Raw genomic sequence first — 23,194 nt, 5'->3', positions numbered from 1 at the left:
TACAAACGTTGATAGGTTCTCTGGATACAGACAGAACTCATCAGAATAATTACTTTTTTGCCACAGTCACTGTTGTTGAAGCTGTATGACTGTAATGTCTGTCCTAAATTCACTAATCCCAAATGATACTTCTATCATGGTAGGCCTTACAACATTTGCCATAGAGTAGTTGTGCAGAGGAAGGGAGGCCCGAAAGGGAGGCCCAGCAGAGCCAGTGATATCAGACAGTTTGAGTTTTCTTGCAGCTATTCATGTAGGTTAATATTTCATTGATCTTGGTGCAAACTACAATACTTCACTTAGCTCCAGCAATGGAACCTCGCAGGTACGTTGACAATCATGTACAATAGTCTTATTGTTTTGCAAAATGAATATAAATAATATGGTAAACTTGATATTTTCATCCCTTTATTGAGAATACCACACCACCCATGATAACATGATGGGATGGAGGAATCCAATAGATCAAATCAAATCATCAAACACAAAACTTTCAAACAAAGAAATAGAGCAAAACTCATTTTCCTTCTAGAAAAAGGGTCTGTCCATGACCACAACATGAAGGGCCTTGAACTGAAACAATTCCCTCATTTGCTTTTTTCGCTTTTGGTGTTCAGTTTAAAATTATTACAGAACTAGAAAAATTAAGTACTGTAATATTTTTCAAAATGTTCAAGTATGCTTTTGAATTCATTTTTCTTTTCTTTTTTTCAGGATTCTTTTTCTTGCATAATGTTGTAGAGATGACCCAGGCAGTCTAGTGATCCCTCCCCGTCTCTGCTCAGTTCTCTGCACCCTGGAAAACAAACAAACAAACAAAAACATTTAATTATTTGCCATTTCAGACTTCTATTCAGCACTTTCATCAATATTGCATGCAGAAAATAAAATCGTACAACTGCAGGCAGTTCTCTAGCAGGCATGCTATAAAGTCTTCATATGAATCTAATCATCTCTCTTACTTGTCAAGAGGTGGCAGCGGGGGCGGTTGTAGTGATGACACCCACTTTTTGGGTGGCGTCCTTCTTCGCCTGATGGGCCTGTAGCACGGCAACAGCCTCTTCAACCTACAAGTGAGCAAGTGACACACACCTTAATGGTGAGTAGAGTGGGGCAACCAGCATAGCGACTATCAACTATTAGATTTAACGGTTACAATCACGTTAGGGTCACATTAGGGTTAGGGTTCACACATTGTGAACAGAGCCGAAAAGAAGCTCTATACTTTCTATTTCCCAACATGGAAAAAGTAAACAATGGCTGGCTAAAGAGGATATCTGAGAATCCGAACCATGGATGCGTGACATGATGACATTTATAAGTGAGGTCTGTAGTTAGGTCTAGTTAGGTCTGTAGGGAGAGTGCTACCTTGGAGCGCAGGGACTCATGGGACTCCAGCATGTGCAGCAGCTCAGAGTTGTCAATCTCCAGCAGCATCCCAGTGATCTTCCCTGCTAAGCTGGGATGCATGGCCTGGATCAGAGGGAACAGGCGTTCACCTGGTAGAGAGACAGGGACAGAGAGAGAGAGACAGAGAGTGCGAGAGAGAGACAGCGATATATATATATATATATATATATATATATATATATATAGAGAGAGAGAGAGAGAGAGAGAGAGAGAGAGAGAGAGAGAGAGAGAGAGAGAGAGAGAGAGAGAGACAGGGTGGGAGAGCGAGAGAGGCAGAAGAGGGGTGGGGTGAGTGAAGGAGAATGACACAGTAAGAATACAAAAATCACATTGTGCAATGAAGTTCAATTCCAAATGTTGTGAGCTTGGTATTGTCTTATTCCACCCATTTTTCTGTCATTTCATGGGGGTGATGACACATAACACAGTAATCTGCTTTAGGACTCACCCAGCATCTGTTTCTGCTCCTGAGGGGGGGCAGCGGCCAGCATGGAGGATGTGAGAGGCTCCTGTCCCTGCACGTGTACTGCTGGCTGAGCCTGACACAGGGGACGAACAGGTTAAAAAGAGGAAAGCACAGGAAACAGTAGATAATACAGTATAGCTCAGTGTTTATCTAATGGGGTGTGTGTGTCAACATGGGTGGAAATTAGCCTAGGCCAGCAATCAGTAGGTTGCCGGATTTGAGCTGGTGACTGGAGGGTTGCTGGCATCATCATCTAAAGGTGCCTACAAACAGCTGTTGTGCCTTCGAGTGAGGCACTTAGTAACCCCTAACTGCTCCAGGGGCGCTGAAGATGTCTGACCCTGTGCCCAGAGCTCTGTTCACCCTGGGGGTGTGCACATGTGTTGTCTTGGAGGGGGGGGGGGTGCAGGGCATGTGTGTGTGGATGTGTGCCCAAAAAATTACCACATTCAAATTGATTGCATGGCTATTGCAGGACTTTGTATGTCTTACCTGCTGTAAGGCGATGGGCTGCACTACTTGGGGTTGGGTGTTGCGTACGCTGCTGGCGTACTTGTAGGGTGGCATGGCACGAGGGGCGGGGACTCCCATGGAGGGACGAGGACCCATCGCCTGACCAGCTCCTCCTAGTGGTAAAGATTAAATACTCATTGTCGGGTCTTGCCAGATCATTAGCACAGTGTAAATGAATGCGGTTCACTCCGGGGTCAACGACAATGTAATTGTTTCGGAATTAGAATCTACGGAACAATCATTACACCGGTGACCAAACGCTACTCAAATAACATCAGAATGAGAGCACTGTCCATTGAGAATGGTCAGTTAGAATGAACTCTCTAATGCTGATATATGTAGATCGTAATGAATCATGAGGAAATGTTGGAAATGCTATTTCCAATCAGTCGCACTCTGAGGTGGATCAATCGTACCAACTCTCTGTCCTCCGGAGGGCATGCCGCGGGGGCCGCTGGCATTAGGAGCCAGGTGTCTCAGGTTGGCGCGGGGGCCAGGCTGACGCAGGGAGTTGGGCATTCCCTGGAACCCACCTTGGGAGAAGGAGAGAGCACAGTCAACACACACAACGCTCACTCTGGGGCATTCACTGAGGAGATGGATGGAGGATTTCAGTCTGTTTGTGGACTGTTTTGGTCGTACTTAAGCATAGAGGGACAGTGATTCCTTGGTATACTTGGTGAGGCGGCTGTGACGCAGGAGGTAGAGCCGGCGTCTAATGACCCCAATGAGCGGGCCGGCGCCTTGCATGGTAGCTTGCCGCCATTGGTGTGTGAATGTGTGTGTAAATGGGTAAATGAGACGCCGTTGTAAAGCGCTTTGGAATAAGGTCAGTCCATTTACCATTTGTATATGCAAATCAAATTAATCAAATCAAATGTTATTTGTCATGTACATATACATGCATGTATACAGCTGTAATTGACATAGTGAAATGCTTTGGGATCTTGCTCCTTGATCAACAAGAGTCAACAACAATCAGCGAATCAACAATACAATATAATATAGTAATGATAAAACAGTAGCAATAGTAGTGCATAGGCTGTGTAAGTAGCAGCAGTAATGGTTGCAATAATAACAATAGTAATACAATGTCAAGTGTAAGGTAACGAAAAATTTGAATATATAATACAGTATATATAATACATCAGAAAAAAAGTGTACTGTGTATGAATAAATATAGCATAGATACAGTATGAGGCAGTTACTGTTTGGGATGTTGGTGTTATAGCCTCACGATGAATGATAGCATCTTTGGGTGTGATGTCATCTGAAACCCTACTCACCTTGGCCTCTGCCACCCTGCTGCTGCCAGCGGGGGTTGGGCCTCATCTGGGCCATCTGATTGGGCGCATAGTAGGTGGTCCTGTTCTGGGCCTGGGAGACATACACACCTGTTCATAACAAGACTAATGATGCTATTGTTCTACACCTACACAGATTCACTAATGCTCCAGCACCAAAGCATTGCATGACTCACACAAGCAGCTTTATTTGTCCAACCTATTCAAGTTAAACCTTAACTGACTTCAGTAACAGGGACAGGAAGTATGCAGTATTTAACCTTTAGTTCACTTTCGACTTTCCACATCTTTCTTTCAAACTCAGCTCCACCCTCTCCCTGTCACTCACTTGTGGCACAGCTGGCATGAAGTAGCCGCTGGCAGGCTGGAACTGGTTGATGATGGTGTTGGCTGGCATGGCCCTCATGCCGGCGATGCGCTGCATGTACTGGTTGGTGAGGTGGGCCTTGCGCTCCTCTTTGCGCTGGGCCAGGGCCACGTAGAGGGGCTTAGAGCCCACAATGCGCCCGTTCATCTCCGTCACGGCCTTGGTGGCCTCCTCCGGGGAGGAGAAGCAGACGAACCCGAAGCCCTTAGAGCGCCCTTCCTCCAGCATCACCTGCCACAAGAAGTCAACTGTGTTACAAGTATGACTGTAGGGAACAACATGTCATGTTCATACAATGATGTGAATGGAGTAATGACATTGTTATGACACACATGTATAGCAACATGTAAAGTTACAACTCAAATGGGTCACCGTGAGAGGAAAGGCTGATGGAGTGCACTGTGTTGACCTCTGCTGAACTCTCTCACCTTGGCACTGGTAATGGACCCGAATGGAGAGAACTCCTTGCGCAGTTTCTCGTCATCAATGGTGTCGTCCAAGTTCTTGATGTAAAGGTTAACACCCTGAAACCAGAAATATGCAAAAATTCATAAGCCACAATACTGAATATGCTCACACAAAGCTATGATAGCCTCTTCGCACTTATTGAAGTAGCCCATAGTAGGCTGATGGTATAATGATATAACAAGATTGGAAGTTTGATAAAAAAAAAAAAGACGCCATTTGTTTGTAATAAGTGTTCTATGAGGTATAAATGGTGTCAGGTGAGGAGGGCAGAGCTGTGGTTGACCTGGTAACGGCTGATCCTCTCCTGCTTCAGCTGCTCAAACTTCCTCTTCAGCTCCGCCTGCCGCTCCATCTTCTTCTGAGCGCGTCCGACGAACACCATCTTTCCGTTGAGCTCCATGCCGTTCATGTCCTCCACCGCCTGTGTATTAAGTTATTCCAGTCAGTGTTCGCATGCACACACGCGCACACACACACAGACTCTGCTGTAGTCATGAGGGTGACAGTACCTTGTTAGCATCCTCGTGTTGCTCGTAACTCACAAACCCAAAGCCTCTGGATTTGCCTGAGGGATCTGTCATCACCCTCACACTGAGTGTTTTACCTACAGGAAGTCAAAGGGGACAAAAGAACCCATCTGAGTTTCAAGAAAATCAAGTATTTCTGTAGGTCCTCAAATAGGTTACATTTCATTTCACAAAGTGTCCCCACTAGGGAAGTTTTAGGCTTATATATTCCCATATTCGTGTCACACCGTACCGTATTTGTCAAAAAGTTCCTTCAGCCGCTCATCATCCATGTCGTCCCCAAAGTTCTTGATGTAGACATTGGTGAACTCCTTGGCTTTGGCTCCCAGTTCTGCCTCCCGCTCCTTCCGAGACTTGAACCGTCCTACGAACCTAAACATGGAGGGAGAGCAGCGATACAACTCTTGTAAAACATTCCTGGGGGACTGTGATCCATCTCTCTGTCTTGTTTTTATCTGAGAGATGTGGTATGAGGCTTCTGGGCAGATTTTCACAGTACTGACATGAAGTGTGACCAGACCAGATCACTGAGAGAGAGAGAGTACATCATATAAGACCATTAATCACAGAGTATTCTCTTCTCAAGGTCCTTTCAGAATCACACATTGAAAAACCTTTTTGCACGAGTTACAGCACCACAACCAGGCATTCATGCTACACACCCACAATACAGTACAGAAACAATCACATTTCCTGGTCCAAGACTTGGGGGGGGGGGTGGATGGACAGCGGTCCATACAGAGTAAAGCTGAGGACCAAATGATGTTTATATACCTTGCTACGCAGACCTCTCCCATTCCGTGCTCCAGTATTGCATTCCTTCGCTCCATCACTAAAACACACAAGCGTGGTTACACACACACAGACAGGCAGGCGGACGGATGGATGGGCGAACAAATGGACGAACTGGCACAGGGAGTGGGGGGCAGGGGAGTGTGTGGGGTTGTTGTGTGGGTTTAAAGGGTTCATTACACTCTTAGCACTGCAAAAACTCTCATGTTACTGTTAGTTGTATTATTCACACAGACCACACCAGTGTAGAACAGACAAGACAGGGTGCATGGGGACTGAGAGTGGGGAAAAGAATTTGCTGTTCCTCATCTCACACCTCACAAACATACACATTCAGCTTCAACATCACTATCATAAGCCTTTCGTTGGTTCTTGTGAAACCTGTTTTGGGCCCTTCAATACTATGGAGATTATAGAATATACATATACAGTACATGGTATACTGGTCAGCCTCCCTGGCTACTTGTAACTCAACAACTGTAGTTATGAATACCGTAACCATCCCTTGGCATCACCAATACTCTTCAACACTGTTCTAGCCTTTCCTACTTGAAATAGACTATCGTTCTTGCCACAGCCATAACTCCTCCCCAGCCTCCTCCCCACACCACCTCTGCAGACCCCCTCTCTCCGCGCTGTGTTGATCGGACACTCACACCTTGCGGTCGTTCAGAAGCATGCCGTTCATCTTCTCGATGGCACGGTCAGCGGCGTCTTGTGTCTCGAAGTGCACAAAGGCGTAGCCCTTAGATCCATTTTCATCACACACCACCTGATGAAGACAAGGCATAGTCTGTTCAATAAAACTGCAAGAATTCATGGCCTCTTGTTCAATGCAGTAATTTTTTTATTGTTCTACATCGGGAGGGCTACCTCATAGATCACACAGTCAACGAAAGGACAGTGAGCAGTAGGGCATAGTGTTGCAAAAGAGTATAAGATAACACAATTATTTAAACAGAGCCTTTTCTCAATCCACTTGATAAAAAAAATTGTTCTGCAAACATGACCATCCCGAAACATCCCAAACCCCACCTACAATCCCTGAATCATAAAGACAATCCATGCAACAACTAAACCCCTCAAAAAAAGTTTGGAAACGCTTTTTTTGTTGATTATTCCTCCCCTTTAATAATACCAATTGGTATTGTATTTTATATCGTTGGAAAGCCTGATTAGTCACCTTTACAACGAGTAAGGATCATGCATTCGTGGAATGAGCAACACAGCTAAACGTGTGGGTAGCAGCCCAGAAATATTTGCCAAAATCCCCTATATTCTTCTGTTGGTATTCACTCTCGTTTTGAGTTGCTTGGTGGATTGGATGATTGCACTCTCCCACAGTAATAAGGAAAAAACAACACGTATTGGCCATTTTTACACTTTATTAATTTTACATTGTCAGGGACCTCAGTAGTGTGTGGAAGATCCATACGCAGTCACAACAGCTTGGCACCTCCTCCTCATGCTGGTCACCAGCCTGGTCACACACTGCTGTGGGACAGCATCCCATTCCTCAACTAGGATTTGCCGCAAGTCAGCCAACATGGTTGTATTGGTCACTCTGGCACGTACAGCACGCCCAAGCTGATTCCACAAGTGTTCAATTGGGTTGAGGTCTGGACTCACGGCAGGCCATTCCACCCTCTCCACTCCCAAATACTGGAGGTGCTCTGTGATGATCCTGGCTCTGTGGGGGCGAGCGTTGTCATCATGTAGGATGGAGTTAGGTCCCAGATTCTGGAGATATGGGATCGCCACTGGCCCCAGAATATCATTCCTGTCAATTAGGTGCCATTCAGGTGCCAGTCACACACCTGTGACTGACATACACCTGCCAGCACTTGCCAGCTCAAAACGAGAGTGAATATCAACAGAAGAATATTGCAGGGGATTTGGGCAAACATTTTTGGGCCGCTACCCACACGTTTAGCTGTGTTACTCATTCCATGAATGTATGATCCTTACAAGTTGTACCTCATTGTAAAGGTGACCAATCAGGCTTTCCAACAATATAAAATACAATACCAATTGGTATTATTAAAGGGGAGGAAGAATCGACTGAAATAACGTTTTCCAAACTTTTTTTGAGGAGTGTGTCCCACTGCAAGACAAGTACAGTACAAATCCTTTCCCAGTTGACACTCTTATAAACAGTTTTGCACATTCATGTGTGCAGACTGTGGCCCTTTCTCAATTGTTAGGAACTTGATTCATTGCATCTTGTCTTTTGTCCTCCACTTGCTACTTACTCAAAACAGAGATCTAGAGGAGGAGATCTAGGTTCCTCCCCTTACACATTCTACTCCGGTGCTTTATGAGAAGGAAACGAGTGGAGGATGGAGGGGATGTGGGCAATTGAGTTTCTAACCATTTAGAAGGGGCCTATGTCTCTACTGTTCCAATCCCAGAGCAAACATCATCCCCATCCTACCTTGCAGGACAGGATGTTTCCAAAGGCAGAGAAGGTGTCGTAGAGAGCCTTGTTGTCAATAGACTTGTCCAAGTTCTTGATGAACACGTTCCCCACCCCAGACTTCCTGAGGGAGGGGTCTCTCTGGGACCACATGATTCTGATTGGCTTCCCTTTCACCACGTCAAAGTTCATGGTGTCCAGGGCTCTCTCGGCTGTTGGGGTTGGAGAGGTCAAAACGGCAGGGTCAGGTGGTGTTTACTTACTGCAAGTAAAGGGCCTCAAAACATATCAGCGACCATGTACACCACACCACGTTGTGTTGTTGTTGTTGTTGTTATTATTATGCTTTGTACAGTACACTTCAGACCCTACACACCACATCATGCTGCGCAGTTTACACATCGCAATCATGCACGTTCCCACCCCATTGTTACGGAGCATTCCAACACCACTAGTTTCCTTACTACTGCTCTATGTGGCAGTAAGGAGTGTCCTACAGCACTGTAGTGAGTAGGCTACACCATGTGGCTGAGGAGTCTCATGCCAGAAAGCACTCTGAACAGCTGGGAGTGTAGGGGGCAGCTCCAGTTGCCCAGGACGGAGCACATGGTGCTCACATTCAGACAGATGGAGACAGATGGGAACAGAAGTGCATTGTAGGGCCACATGCTGCAGCACAGGCTACGACTGTGTAGTTATATCATCTCTGCAGTTATAGCATCTATAACAAAACAGTTACACATAAGGTCAACTAACTCAAAAGGGCAACTCTTGAAGAATATGACACACTCTCATGATGTTGTTTACCTCATGTCTCTGTTTTTTTTTATTTGTCCACACCATTTCCCCAACGTAATGGATCTGTTTATTTTTCTAGTATTTTTCGGACTGGTATGCTTGTTCCCATTGGGCCTGCTCTCTCACCCTATCATGTCCCCTCTCATGTCCATCTGAGCACACATGCCAACCAGAGAGCTTCCCTTTGTTCCCGTCACTCCACAGCAACACACACCCCGGGCTTTAGAGCTAAAAATGTCTGGTAAACAAAACGGAGCTGCCTTGCGTCTGCTGGCATCAGCAGTTTGCTCTGTAATTGTACTTCACAAACGGGCCCAGAGAAGGTGTGTGTGATGTGATTCCTGTGTGGGTCTCGTTCTAGAAGGTTCCCATGGGGATTCTTGATCAAATAAACAGCAGCATTATTGGCCCGTGTGTGTAGCTGAAAATTAGGCTCAGTGAGCAAGTAAATAATTGTACAGTGCATAAACTGTAATATGTAACTGTACAATACAATACATTCTTGAGACAAAATGTACAGGTTAATCTGGCAATATATTGTTATACATATGAATGAAAACCGGACTGTGTATTCTTGGTGAGTCGGATATTGATACTGTCAAACATTCACCCCATATGAACATTTATGATTTTAGATATTATGGGCAGGCAAAATTTGGGCTGCCTCAAAGAGTCTATAATTAGATTGGGGTCCTGAGAGGTATGTGCTGGCAAGGAGTGTGAGTTGAGTATTCTCTGCCATTGATGTAGGAGAGACAATTTCAAACAAGAATGTTCAGATGAGCAACACCAGATCTCACAACTGTTTACAAATGCAGCTGTGAAATAATGAAGAGTGGATAGTCATCTAAGACTACTATAAAGAATATAACTTAGTTCAACTGTCTTACCCCAAGAACCAGAACCCCAAATATAAGCTTGTTTTACTCTATTGTTTGGAAGCAAACACTCTATAGCTTTAAAACATGGTTATAACTATCATTTTGATCTTGGTCGGTCTTTGGATCCATAGCGCATACCATGAATTTGAGTGATTAGATTTTTCCCGAATCATCCCAAAGCTGTTTACCAAAAAAGGTGGCAAGGAGAATGTTTCGTTGTTGTTTGAATCCCACACTCTTCAGGTGATTGCATTATGATAATGTTAAAATTAAATTTAAAAAAGCATTTCTTGGCAGACTTGTTCCCTGTGCATAATATCATGGTTCCAACTCCCCTCCCCTCTCATTCAAAACAGGTATTCCTATCAGATAATTACTGTGAGAAGCTCACAAGACCTGTCAACTGGCTAGTGCCTACTATCTCCTTAATGACAGCATTTTCACAATACCAGATAGGTTGTGACAGGTGTTTAATGTTGACACAACTGCCAAAAAAGTGCACACTGGGTAAACAGCTTCCTGGGGGGGTCACACTCCCTTGTACATAACATAACATAAACCATAATTGCTCAACCCTGTAATATCATAGTCCCTACTACTTAGTGCATGACTCTGGCACTGACAAGAGAAGCAACTGCTCACAACTGAATTTGGATCTGAGGCTGAAGTTTGATCTTCAATGTCTGACTTCCAATAGCACCAGAATCATGGACTCCCCATAGAAATTGCCCTTTGCTTCAAATGTGCATCCTTGCATGGTGTTGGGAGTGGATTTGGGAATGACATTGGGAGAGAACCGTAGGCTACTTAAGAGACCTACATGCGGAAGTACCCTTCATACATATGTACAGACGTGAATGACATGCTTTAACTCAAGCACCTTCAACCCTATAATAAAGACATTTCAGTCATAAAAACGTGTGTGTGCGTATTCAAGACAAGAGCAATCAACATTGAGATATGACATGAACCACACAAAGCAGACACACTTGGGTTATTGCTCAGCTGTCCTGTCTCTTTCATCTCGGTGTGTAAATCATCAGGGAGTAAGAATGAATCTCACTACAGAACTGTCCCCTGGTGGGCCTTTAAATAGGAGCAGAAATGGGTCTCTTTGGGTTAGGCAGTGTTGAGCAGAAATCGGTCTTCTGCACCTGTTCTCATTCTAAAGTAGAGGCAGGACACAATCGCTGTACATGAGTCCTGTACAATACCAGGATGCCAAACTGCATGCCGAGAAAGAAAATGAGTTGTTACACAGCAAACCCTGGCCAATGCCTCAAACACTGTCGCATGCAAGAACTGCAGGGTGGAACTGGGCCACTCCTTCTATATGGGTCAAGTGATCCTATTCCATATCTGTAGGCTACATCTCCACAATTAACCTGTTGTTACGGAGTTAGTCAATTCAGAGCAAAATGCAGGGTATTTTACCGTAAAAGCAGGCATTAGTACACTAAATGAGTGTCCCACTGCAAGTTCATAAGGAGTCCAAAGTAAGGATTTAGTGTAAACATGTATTTATTTAATGCATTCAGCACTGGTACATGTAATGTGAAAGGATTTGTAGAAGTTGAAGTGCTGTGTCTTTATAGTGGACTGTTGATTTGAGTGTAGTGTAGATAATAATGTATGTAAAGCACTTTGAATTGCCCCTGTTGTATGAAATGTGCTATACAAATAAACTTGCCTTGCCTTGTCTAGATTTAACTGTGATATAGGTTATGCTACAATTTCCATCACATAATCATGTATCAGAACCAAAATATTATTGAGTTAAATGGTCTAGGCTATGTCTCTCAGTCATAAGTGCACACAGCAGTAACACCCGGTACTGTTGAGGTCTCCCCTCTATCTGCACAGCAAACAGACGCCTTTATCATTTTGGATGCATGCTTTATTTCTTACCGTCTGCGGGTTGCGAGAAATTCACATAGGCATAACCCAAGGAACGTCGGGTGATCATGTCACGACATACTCGGATAGAAAGCACCGGTCCAGCTGGGCTGAATTTTTCATACAGCATAGCCTCCGTGATATCAGGGTGCAGGTCGCCAACATAGAGAGAAGCCATCGGATAACTCCCCCCAGTCGCTGTGTTCATAACTCGAATTTCACAGAATGGATGAACGCAATTCCTCCCACAGAATAGCCACGGATATTATTACTACGAATTGTACACCTGGGCCGAATTAGTGCGTAAACGACACGTATAAAGAAAGTCTATTGACAGACACTGACCTGTTCCGATTTACAGAAGTTTTCCACAACTCGCTGAATAGAAAGGAACGAAGTGACAACCTGAAAAGCAGAGAATTGGGCGTCTTCCGAAGTATATAATCCTGCCTTTAACGTCGGGTTAAGCCCGAGGCCTCCTGTTATTTTAGTTAAAAGAAGAAAAAGAAAAAAAGGTTTTGCGATTTTTTTTGAAGATTTTTTTTTATTTAGAATATTACGGTAGTTATTTTTATTCAGGTTTTTGTATTTTATATTTTTTTATAGATTTTTTTCTTTTTTAAGTTGTTGAATAACAGTGAGTTAGACACTCACGGTGGTTTTGTGGCCGGGGAAAGAGACGGCGTGGGAAAAGCATGGGCACTTTATAGACAGTGCAGTGCAGAGGAAATACTAGACAGGGTCAAACTTTCAAAATACTGAGCATGCGGGCTAAGCTACTGTCACAACTACTCAACTAAGATCCCTACAGCGACATCTGGGTGTGACTACACGGGGGTGATGAGGAAGGTGGTGGGGGGCGCACACATTTCGAGTAATGTCTGATCATCATGACTATCGATGTGAGGCTTTGGAATAACAGTGTGTAATTTTTGCTGGGGGAAACGAGGCTTTCCGACGCATTGACACATTCAACACAATTGTGTCGGAAAAAGTGTCGATCTATCGATGCATTCGATACAGCAGCTCCATAATGCCATCTGCTGGTCAATTCATAGTAGGCTATAGCTGCTGTATCGACTGATTGACAAATCAGGAATTTGGGGCAAAATACAATAAGCCCACCGTCATCTGTGATGTCTTGTTCAATAAAGGTGCTGTGACAAATTGTGTCGATGTGTATGTGGCCATATATACGGTGTTAAATGTTCGTGTGTCTAGTAGACTGCAGCCTAGTAGAAAGTTTAGCTAATTTGAATTGATGACCTGTCATAAATGTGTCTGTAGTCAATATTATGTCATTCTGATTGGCATGAATGACGACAAATAAATGTGAATGTTGTGTACATTTCTAATATGTAAAGATAAAAATCTGAACGACATTTAGGCATGTGTGGGACATGGCTGTGTGACAATTGGGGCAGATATAGATGGTCAATATACAATATAACAGGGGCCACAGTGTTGGGAAGTGCTCGTGGAACAGGGAAAGAGTGCAAAACAAGGCTATATCGTGGGAACTAGACAGAGATGTGCTTATGTGAACAATAAAATTGTTGCTCGTGTACATGAACAGCCAACATTTATTTTAATGTAGGCTATGTGCAAATTGCATGGGGTATGCATGGAACGCCATCACATAGATGTTTTGACCTCTGCGTGGAGCGTAACATCACTAGATTGCTTAATTTTATAGGATCAAACCATTAGAAAAATGTAAACGTGCAGTTAACAAGGCCTGAAGGTTCAGAAACTATGGTCAGGTTTGACAGGTCATAAAATGTACATTGCAATAAAATAAGTGACAGAAAATTTAGAGTGCACAGACTTTATTTGATAAAAAAGCATCACTTTTCCTTTAAACTACTCTGCCATGTCCAGCCGCCTAAAGAGAGAAGAGAAACACATGTTAATGAAATTGAAATCAGGGAAAATGTTGAACCAAATTAATGAATATTCCATTTGTAATATATTATCTGAATAGGGCTCCAAATCAAAATGTCCAGCCAGAACCACAGCCATTACCTCAGCAGATCATGGAGTGATGACACCAAACTCCTCTTGCCTGTCCCCAGCCTCCCCATCTGCTGGGCCTCATCTCTGGGCCCCATCTCTCCCTCCCTATCTCTGGGCCTCATCACCTCTTCCTCATAACTCATGGTCTGAGACCCGTCCATGGCTTGGGACACCTGCAGCTTGGAGCGGACAACTGACCGGGAGCCATCAGCAGTTCCCGCTTTTGGTTTGTGGACTATAGTTTTTTGAGACAGACCCATCTCGCTAATCTCACGGTTCAAAACATCCCCATGCAGGTCCAGCTCATTGAGCATGTAATCCAGTGGCAGTTCATTGTACCCCAGGAACCCCATCCTGTAAGAGGGAGCACTGGTCTGAGGTCTCCTGGATTTACCGCCCCACAGATTTCTTTGGGATTCTTCAAAGAGATCAGCTCTCTGTAGATATTGAGGCATTGACCAGGTGTCAGTCACAAAATCAATTCCTTTCACTGGATGATCACTTCCTGGACCTTTGAGCCCCTGGCTCCAGGCTCCAGTCACAGGGGAATTAAAAAGTGAGGCCTTCTCCTGCTTTGTAACAACAGGGTGTAGCTCAGGAAACTGTCTCTTTTCTTGAAAATCATTTTGAAGGGAGGAACTCAGGACTGATTCCAGGCCTAGATCAGCACTGACCTGCACCTGTCCTGGCATCCACAGGGTCAGGGTACCCTCCTGGTCCTGACCAACGACCATCAGCCTGTCCATTACTGGGGGGTAGAGCCAGGGGGCTTCTGGGATGGAGTTACCAGTGATGGCTCTGCCTGATGCCATCCAGCCTCTGGGACCAGTAGGGGACCTCGTGGCTGTGGTAGTCTTGTATTCAGACACTTCCGGATTACTGGAATCAGACTGCACATGCTTTGACATTGGAGGGCTAGAGGAGTGGTGAGAGGGTAGAGGTTTGGCCATGGGCTCTCTATACACAATCGTTAGAGGACCAGTGCTGACAACAGCCTTTGAGTCTGAAAAGACAAAAAATATTTTTGTGATGAAAAAAAGGCCTGAAATAATGTCCCTAATGTTAAAATTGCATGACAAATGGTAGCATTTGTGAGGGCATACTGACTGATGGGGAGGTTCTTAAGAGTAGAGCCTTTACACCTGGAACGACAGCAGCTGCACACCTGAGCATCTCCACTGAGCTCCTCCCACCTATGACAGATTTGGTTAAAGCCAAAATTAAACAAGGGCTGTGTTTGAAATGGCCTACTAGCATACTCAATGAGTATATACTGCATACTAAATTCATAATAAGTATGCCAATATCAGCCACCCATTCACACTGCAGAACGCATCTCAGTATCCCAGAATGCATTTTGCAGCGGGGATTTTAAATCCTCCATTTTAAACCTTCAAGGGCTAAAAGCTGTAATTTTGGCTCTAAGTGTTAACATGTCATTTTATGAAGTTTTAATATGTTTTCAGGCGAGAAAGTAACCATATATTCCCAAAACGAGTCCAGTTTATCAAAATAACCTGTTTATATCTGATGTTTACCCACTTCTGTTCGTTGCTACATTACGTTGCTTAGATACCTTCACTGTGGGGTTTGACAAGATATCAGCTAAACAAGTCGTAAAATTATTTGGCGGCCAATATCTTTAGCTAGCTAAAGTAACTAGCTTACTTTATTGTTGTCTTAGCAATTGGTAAAAGAACAGGATTCAAATAAATATATGAGCAATAACTTATCGTAATACAACCCAACTTCCGTTCCGTCTGAAGCTACAATACTGGGACCATTCGTGACTGGGCTACAGGCAGTCAAATACTAGGCGAACGTGTGTGTAAGACACAAATAAACTTGGATTTCATGCATTTCAAGTGGCATCTTTGTAATCATGACGACGTAGTCATGTCTAAGAATGCATTTCACCATGTAAATTCCCCAAATAGTGAAAATACCACTGCTCATCCGTGATCAAACTTAGCTGGGGTGCAGCAGCTGAAGAGTATGAAATAGAGTGCAAAAAAACTATGTTTATTGCAAGCTTTCGGTCTCCAGGCTCTCGGACCATGTAAACAACAGGTGTATGACGAGTTTGTATGACGCAGTTTGACAATACTGAAGAGACGTGCAATGCATTTTGGGGATTGAGTAGTTGAATAGTGTGGTCTCATCGCGTACTCAGAGATTCAGGAAAATCTAGTAGGCTATCCATACTAGATTTCTCACATACTCAAATTCCACATACTATACAGTGTGAACGCACTGCATACACAAAATCTACGTCATATCTAGTATGAATAGTATATGTTATTGCCATTCCGAACACAGCTAAGAACATGTCTTGTTAGAATCAAAAGTAAAATTACCTGGATTTTATGTTGTTGTAATTGCAGGATTTAGAATCTGGTGTGACACCCTGGTCAGATATGACCAGACTGCAGTGTAGGTATACCTTGGGGAGGGAAGACCTTTAATATAATATAGTAAAGTAGGAACCTTGAGCTGGACCATGAAGATGACTCACCTCTAATGGCAGATGAGATGTATTGAGGATGAAGTTGACTGCATCCTCCTTTCTGAAGGCCACAAACTGGGAGGCTACAGAGGCTGAACACCTGTAGAGAACATGTACTAAATTAAATGCTCAGGTGTGTGTGTTCTAATAAGTGGAAGTGATGCACTGTCCCAACGTACCCTTTGTTTACAATGACTCCATGCCTGGGTCTGGCCTCTGGGTCAGGCGACGCAGAAGCAAAGCAGGACTGAATGAACAGGTGCTGGTTAGGGCCAGGTCTAGCTGTCACCTGGAGGTGGACCACCTGGCCTCGCTGATAGATGTTGGTTTCTGCTGCATGGGTCCAAGACGCTGCAACATTTTTTTTAATAAGGAGATGAGTCAAATGGAACACAAAACAAATAACATTAAGACAGTACTACTCACGGTGCATTGCTTTCATGGAAAATCCCCAGTCCTTCTTTGGTGATGTTGAGGCAGGTATAGGGGGTGCCACTCCAGACCTGGAATAGTGCAAATAAATAAATGGTAACACCGTAGTGCTATCCATCACACAGCATTTTAAAACATACATTTTTGACCGCTAAGACAAACCTTTGTGGTGTGCAGGAAATGGGCACAGTAAATGGGGCCAGCCACCAGGTGTAAAGAGGGTTTCTGGGTTTGAAGTGGAGCCAGTTGGAGAATACATCCAATCCATTATGTGTCTACGGAATAAAACTTGGTCACATCCTAAAATTGCAAGATATTGTTAAGCATGTACAGCAATTGAACATTTCTTTGAGGCCACTCACCACACGATGAGTTCCACAATGGGAGACTTGATAATTGAAGACAAGGCGGTTTTCTGAATCTCCATTGCTAAAGCAGCCCTCACCAAGTACTAAATCATTTCCATTCAATAGAACGCCATTAAATATCTTATCCACATGCAGGGTCAACGAGGTTCCATTACATTTGACCAGAATCTGGGGGGTTATCATTTGAGGTGGTAGTTCTGTAAGTAAGTGAAATTCTGGCGTTCCAGTTTGCCAAGAACTGAACATTGTGTCATATGGGATGTCATGACCACCCACGGCGGATGACATCTGAAGGAAACCCTCAGATAACTTTGTAACCTGGTCCTCTAAAGTTGATATAACGGGCAGAAAAGTCCCTATAATAATACACACAACCAACATCCCCAATACATCCATCTTAAGATGTCAGCAATGTTACAAAATAATCAAGTGAAACAGTCTACTAGCAGCTATAAGTAACCACCTACTGCTATGAAAGACCCTGTGGGAAGAAACCATCTATTAATGCCTCTTGATGGCCATGCACAGGTGTGGACAATCACAATTAAGTCAGAGAGAAATTACCATTGAACATGAATTGGACTGTGGACACTCCCTAACATTGTTACATACACTTTGTAATATAAAATCAATAGTCTAATTTATTGTGTTGAATTAGATCAATTATAGCCTTTTATAGCCAATTATAGCCTTTATTTATGTAAACCAGCTGGGTCATTTTTTTTATACGGTGCCTTTTCCGTCCCCAGTACTAAATCATGACATGTTGTATTTTGTCTAAATTTGGACAAATACTAATTCCATTAGGTTTTTCATGTATAGTCAATTGTTATTTATTATGAATACAATGATATGGGCTTCTAAGTTGTTGTTTACTACATTTTAAAAGCTTTGGTTAAAGATGTAAATTGGATTTTGCATGGGATTTGGGATGTCCCCAGTGTTGTTCATTCAACTTCAATCCCAAAAATAACTATTAAAAACATATACATTTCCAAATATGTTATTATTATTTCATTTTCCTGATCAATATCTATTGAAATCAAATATAGTTTTTATCCATTTAAAAAAAAAAAAAAGTACAAAAAAATTAAGGTTTTGCTTACAATATTGCTTGTCCCTGCGATCACTGTCCACCCTGTTATGCTGTGTTAATGTCCCTTTTAAAAGAAAACCATATTTCTCAATCACATCACTCTCATGAGGTGACATCACATCAGTGGAGGGGATTTCAAATGTGGTAAGCTGTGTGATTTTCTACCCCCGCCCAAATTTCGTTGTATGGTACCTGTACTATATAAATGACAATAAAGACCATTCATTCATTTCATTCATCAAATCTGGTTCAATGTAAGCCTGCCTACATACTACCACATTGCATGGAGGCTTGTTTAATGGCCTAGCATTGGGCTACTTTACCATTATAATGCCACTATGATGATAGGCTACTCCATTGTATACAGTTGTGAACTTGTGTGAGTAGGTCATAGGCTTGTTGGAGTAGAGTAGGTAATAGGCGGGGCGTCGCGCAGTCTGCCTCTGCTCCTCCACCGCTATGCCGCGTACAGGTGAGCGGAAAGGGAAGAAGGCAACGCGAACAAAGGCGACGGGTGGCGAAGTTTTCAGCAAAATGGCGATACAAAAGTGATTCTAAAATGACTTGAGCAACATCCAAAAATTCAAGATGGTAAACTTAGGTGAGTGTATTTGTTGATCACGGCTTATTGGAAACGATAAAGCAAGTGAATGATGAAATGCGAAATGTGAACCGCAACTTTTCGGGGTGGGGTCGGAGTTATTCAGTTGCCTGTCGTTCACTGCCATGTGATTCTGATGAGTTCAGTCTGCTTTGGAGTGATGCACAGTCCTGCATGAACATCATGGTATCTCAGTAAATCGGGTTATTCCTGAATGATTAATTCCAGTGTTTAATAGGCCTACTAAAGGACTACTGAACAAACAGTATTGGTCCTGGACTCTCTACTGTAGAGATTAATGAACAGAATGGAGACTGCCCACATTGATGTTGTTGTTGTAACCTGCAACAAGTAATTATGAAATTTGGGTCCTAGGAACCGGTGGTTTTGTCAGTGACAGTCCATAAGGAGGATAATAATGATGGAGGTATTAGAGGATTTGGAGAAAATTTGCTTCCAAGGTGCAATGCTATGGAAAACTGCACTAGACTTAAATCAAAGATACCTTATTAGTAGAGAACAAATGCAGAATTGTGTAATTCTCTCAAGAAACAACTAAAACAGTCTATGGTGTGTTGTAAAGTCTGTAAGTGTAACACTGTAAGGATGTAATCTCGTCCCCTCAGGCTTGTGTGGGGTAAATATTTGAATATGACACTTGACCCCTTCCATCAGCGGGGCCCACCCTAACCTTAGTGCCTTTCTCTTCAGGTGGGTGAGGGCTAACCATTGTGCTCCTTATCTGCCTCAGGGAAGGTGTAAAATACCCTCTCTAACTCACTCTTGTTAACTCATTGTAATAGGCTAGGTGCACGATCTCACTACTTCCTGAAAGGCAACTGGCATGAACATATCCTGTCTCACTCTATTGGTTTAATTGATTAATCAGCTGTGCGGTAAACCGTTGGAACACACAGTGCACAGCTGATTAATCAATTAAACCAATAGAGTGAGACAGGATATGTTCATGCCAGTTGCCTTTCAGGAAGTAGTGAGATCGTGCACCTAGCCTATACCATGGTTTATGCTATGTTCTTCATGGCAAACAACTGCAGTGTTCAGGTCTGGGATAGTCATGTGTTGAATGTGATTACACAATACATTACCTTGTTTTGAAATCCTGGAGTTGTTGTGGTAATTTCACCTGGCCTCCTACCACGCCGTCTTGCTGCCCAGGGAGTGTACCACCACTCACTGAACCTGATTTTCTTCTTTGTACGTTGACATCACCATATTACAATACACACACAATGAGACGGCATGATTTATTTAGTACAGCTTTCATTATACATCTGAGATGTGTCATATTTCGTATCTCAATGCAATACCAGTGGCCCACCTTAGGCAGTATACTAACCTGCCAACCCAAATGTGTTTGCCCTAGGATATTTAATATGTTAATGAAACCACTTATTGAAGCACGAATAAATCAAAATTAACACTGTGAGTGTGTTATACAATACTTATAACAGCTGCGTTTGGGCATTATATAACAGATGAAAGTGTGAAATCAAATGAACATTTATCACAATTGAAATGTCTTGTCAAGGTCACAACTGTAGATGGATTTGAAGAAAGACTGATTATTAAACTAGTCTGAAAATATGATTAGTGGGGGGAATGTTGGGTCAATTTGTGGCCACTACACAACAATGTATCGTTGTTTATGCATGATGATAAACTCTGCTCCAGGTGTGTGCTGTGCCAACCTGAAGGACAACAAGGCCCTGATGAAGATCGGCCTGGGCCTGGTGTTGGTGGGCCATGTCAACTTCCTGCTGGGGGCACTGGTGCACGGTGCAGTCTTCAGGCACATCCAAGTGCACGCCCAGGCCCGGGCCCAGGGCTACGCCATTTCCAACGTCATCGCCCTGGTGGCAGGGCTAGTGGTGAGTGTCTGAGTCGTGGAGGCTGGAAGGTCATTCCATGCTGGACCATGTTTAGAGTAGGCCTATCACCTGTCTGTTTATGATCAAGGCTAACTTTGTGTCCGTTTTGGGCCCAATGACAATACTATATCAGTCTGTGACTATGTTTACACTGTTTCATTTAGTTGCCTTACAAATACTTTGTAGCATCATGTGACCCAGTGTTCCAGTGCCCTGCTTAAGCATTTGGACAGTGATGTATTATTATCTCTGATAGATCTGTTCTGAATTTTCAGCATCATAATGGATTTATTGACCTTTTATTGACCTCTTAGGTTCTCATGTTGACACCAAGGCTTCAGATGCAAAGCCTGGAATCAAATGCAATGCCTAGAATCAACACTAGACATTGATAGCTCTCTTTAGCCTGCACAAAGCGACAGAACACACCTTATAAACGGATTCATTCATTCATTTAGTCATGTGCTTGTGCGTGGGCAGCAAGCTTTCTACCACTATCTTACTATTTGGTTTCTCCCCCCTCAACCTGACTCATTAGAAACGTCAAATTGTCCAAAAACTTTTGCTGCCCTGAAACAGGGGGACTGTTTGTAAATGGTGAAATCAATATTTACACATAAACCCTCAAATAAAAGCTGACATTCTGTACTTTAACCTCATATTAATTGTTTGATTTCAAATCCAAACTTTTGGGGCAAAAGAAGAGAAAATGCTTCACTGTCCAAATACTTATGCAGGACACTGTATATCATGTTTGCTGTCATACTGTACAGTAAACTTGTTTTTCAATTCTAGACAATCAACCAATAACCAAACATGTGACTCCCTGTGTCCTTTTAGGGAATTATAGCTGGAATTGCGGCCATTGTCTTGTCCAAAAACAAGAAAAACAGGATTTTGGTAAGTGTTGCTTCAGTTTCTCCCTCCCTGTTCCCTCTGCCTGTTCTCTCTTTAGATGGACAACATTTCCTTCTCCTCCTATCATGAATGCTGTTTTGTCTTGGTTCTTGTTAAAACATGTCCAAAGTTGCACCATCAGCCCCTCTACGTGTGTGTGTGTGTTAGTGCGTGTGTGCAAAGTTGTGTCATTGATGAACAAGTCAAGCAAGTAAACTTGCTTTCACAGATATATTGAATGCACATACAAATAATAGACATCAAACATGCAAAATTAAAAGGACCCCCCCCTCTTTACACACATTATTTCATTCTGTCCTACACATTCATATACAGACATACCGGTACTTCCAACTTGCTTGTCAGACAAATCTCAATATCCCCAAAGCAAAACATAACTGTTTTTGACATAAAATGGTCTAATAATGTAACTTACTGTACATGGTGTAGCTATCAATTCTCCAATGATCTTGATAGAAATAAATCTGTGATCACAGATGCATATGTATCTTTTTGACTCCTGCTTTTGAACCCTCCAGATGTGGGTCCTGTTAACGTTCAGTTTGCTGTCGTTCCTCTTGTCCTCTGCCTCGACCGTGGGGTTGAGCGTTTCTGTGGTGATAGCCATTATCAATGGAGGCCGGAGCCTGCTGACGCACTGCAAGTTCCCTGATGCTATTGGCTACTCCAGCATCACCAATGAGTGCCCTTTTGATCCCACACGCATCTATGTAAGGGAGAATGTAAAAACACTGGAATAGGGTCCCACTGTCAACAGTTGGATGGCATACCCTTAAATGTGAATCAGAATGTAGACTTAGATTTAACATTAGTCGTTAATTATCCATAATAAATAATCTGTAAAGTGCAATAATCTCTGGTCAATCCCATAACCACCATTTCTGGCATGTCTCTCTCCCAGGGAACAGCCATTATCCTGTGGGTTCTCCTCATCCTGATGTCCGTGGTAGAGGTGGTGTTCTCAGGCCGCTGTTTTGCCGCCTGCACCTCCTTCCTCCGCCTCTGTCCCTGCAGAAGGAGGAGGCGGATCATCAACGCCAGAAGGGTAGGTCATCTCCCTCACTAGCAGTGTGCTGGTCAGACATCGCTCACTAGGGTGTGTGTCTGTGTCGGATCATGTTTCACACCCGGTGGGCTTCGTTTGTTTCAGGTGCGCATTCAGGGTCCAAGGGGGGGACGGTCTCCATCGCCTCCCCCTACACCCCAGCCTGAACCAGAACCAGAGACAGAACCAGAACCTGAGTCTGAGTCAGAGCCCGCAGAGCGACATGAACTGTTGGAGCCTGACTCAACTGACCCAACAGTGAGAAGTGACTGGGTCTGAACCAGCAAACCTAACTGGGTCTGAAGCTATTGGATCTCCTCATGTGAACATTGAACTCTTCCAACTCAAGAGGCAGGTGGGGGGTTTCTGTATGTTGGCTTGAAGATATTTCTGTATCTAAGACTGTTATCAAATATCTGATAACTAGGCATTTGGCAAGATGTCCTCACAACATGTACAATATTGTTACATGATTTCCCTTTGAA

General features: G+C 43.4%; 2 protein-coding genes across 6 annotated transcripts; one reads left to right on the top strand and one right to left on the bottom strand.

The window, feature by feature from the left end:
- Positions 1-965: 965 nt before the first annotated feature.
- pabpc4 (poly(A) binding protein, cytoplasmic 4 (inducible form)) lies at positions 966-12,046 on the bottom strand (the record flags this gene model as incomplete). 5 transcript variants are annotated; one of them, XM_080528950.1, is made up of 14 exons in its annotated part: positions 966-1,067; positions 1,369-1,499; positions 1,859-1,949; positions 2,369-2,488; positions 2,810-2,922; positions 3,676-3,783; positions 4,018-4,291; positions 4,489-4,584; positions 4,812-4,949; positions 5,038-5,132; positions 5,288-5,427; positions 6,504-6,619; positions 8,282-8,475; positions 11,851-12,046. In XM_080528950.1, 14 exons carry the CDS (start codon positions 12,044-12,046, stop codon positions 966-968), a joined length of 1,914 nt encoding a protein of 637 aa, XP_080385076.1. The 5 variants fall into 5 exon arrangements, with proteins under 5 accessions (XP_080385076.1, XP_080385074.1, XP_080385075.1 ...); XM_080528948.1 differs by having other exon boundaries at positions 2,369-2,502; positions 2,806-2,922; positions 3,676-3,766; positions 4,022-4,291; XM_080528949.1 differs by having other exon boundaries at positions 2,369-2,496; positions 2,806-2,922; positions 3,676-3,766; positions 4,022-4,291.
- A 6,688-nt stretch (positions 12,047-18,734) lies between these two features.
- tmem54a (transmembrane protein 54a) lies at positions 18,735-22,988 on the top strand (the record flags this gene model as incomplete). Its single annotated transcript, XM_080543969.1, has 6 exons — positions 18,735-18,857; positions 20,550-20,746; positions 21,587-21,646; positions 22,183-22,374; positions 22,566-22,709; positions 22,815-22,988. The coding sequence occupies exons 1-6, from the start codon at positions 18,845-18,847 to the stop codon at positions 22,986-22,988; spliced, it is 780 nt and encodes a 259-aa protein (XP_080400095.1). The 5' UTR covers positions 18,735-18,844.
- Between the last annotated feature and the right edge of the window lie 206 nt (positions 22,989-23,194).

This window comes from Nansenia antarctica (assembly GCF_963989245.1).
Source record: "Nansenia antarctica genome assembly, chromosome: 1".
Lineage (NCBI taxonomy): Eukaryota > Metazoa > Chordata > Actinopteri > Argentiniformes > Microstomatidae > Nansenia > Nansenia antarctica.
This window is presented reverse-complemented; position numbering and strand designations above follow the sequence as displayed.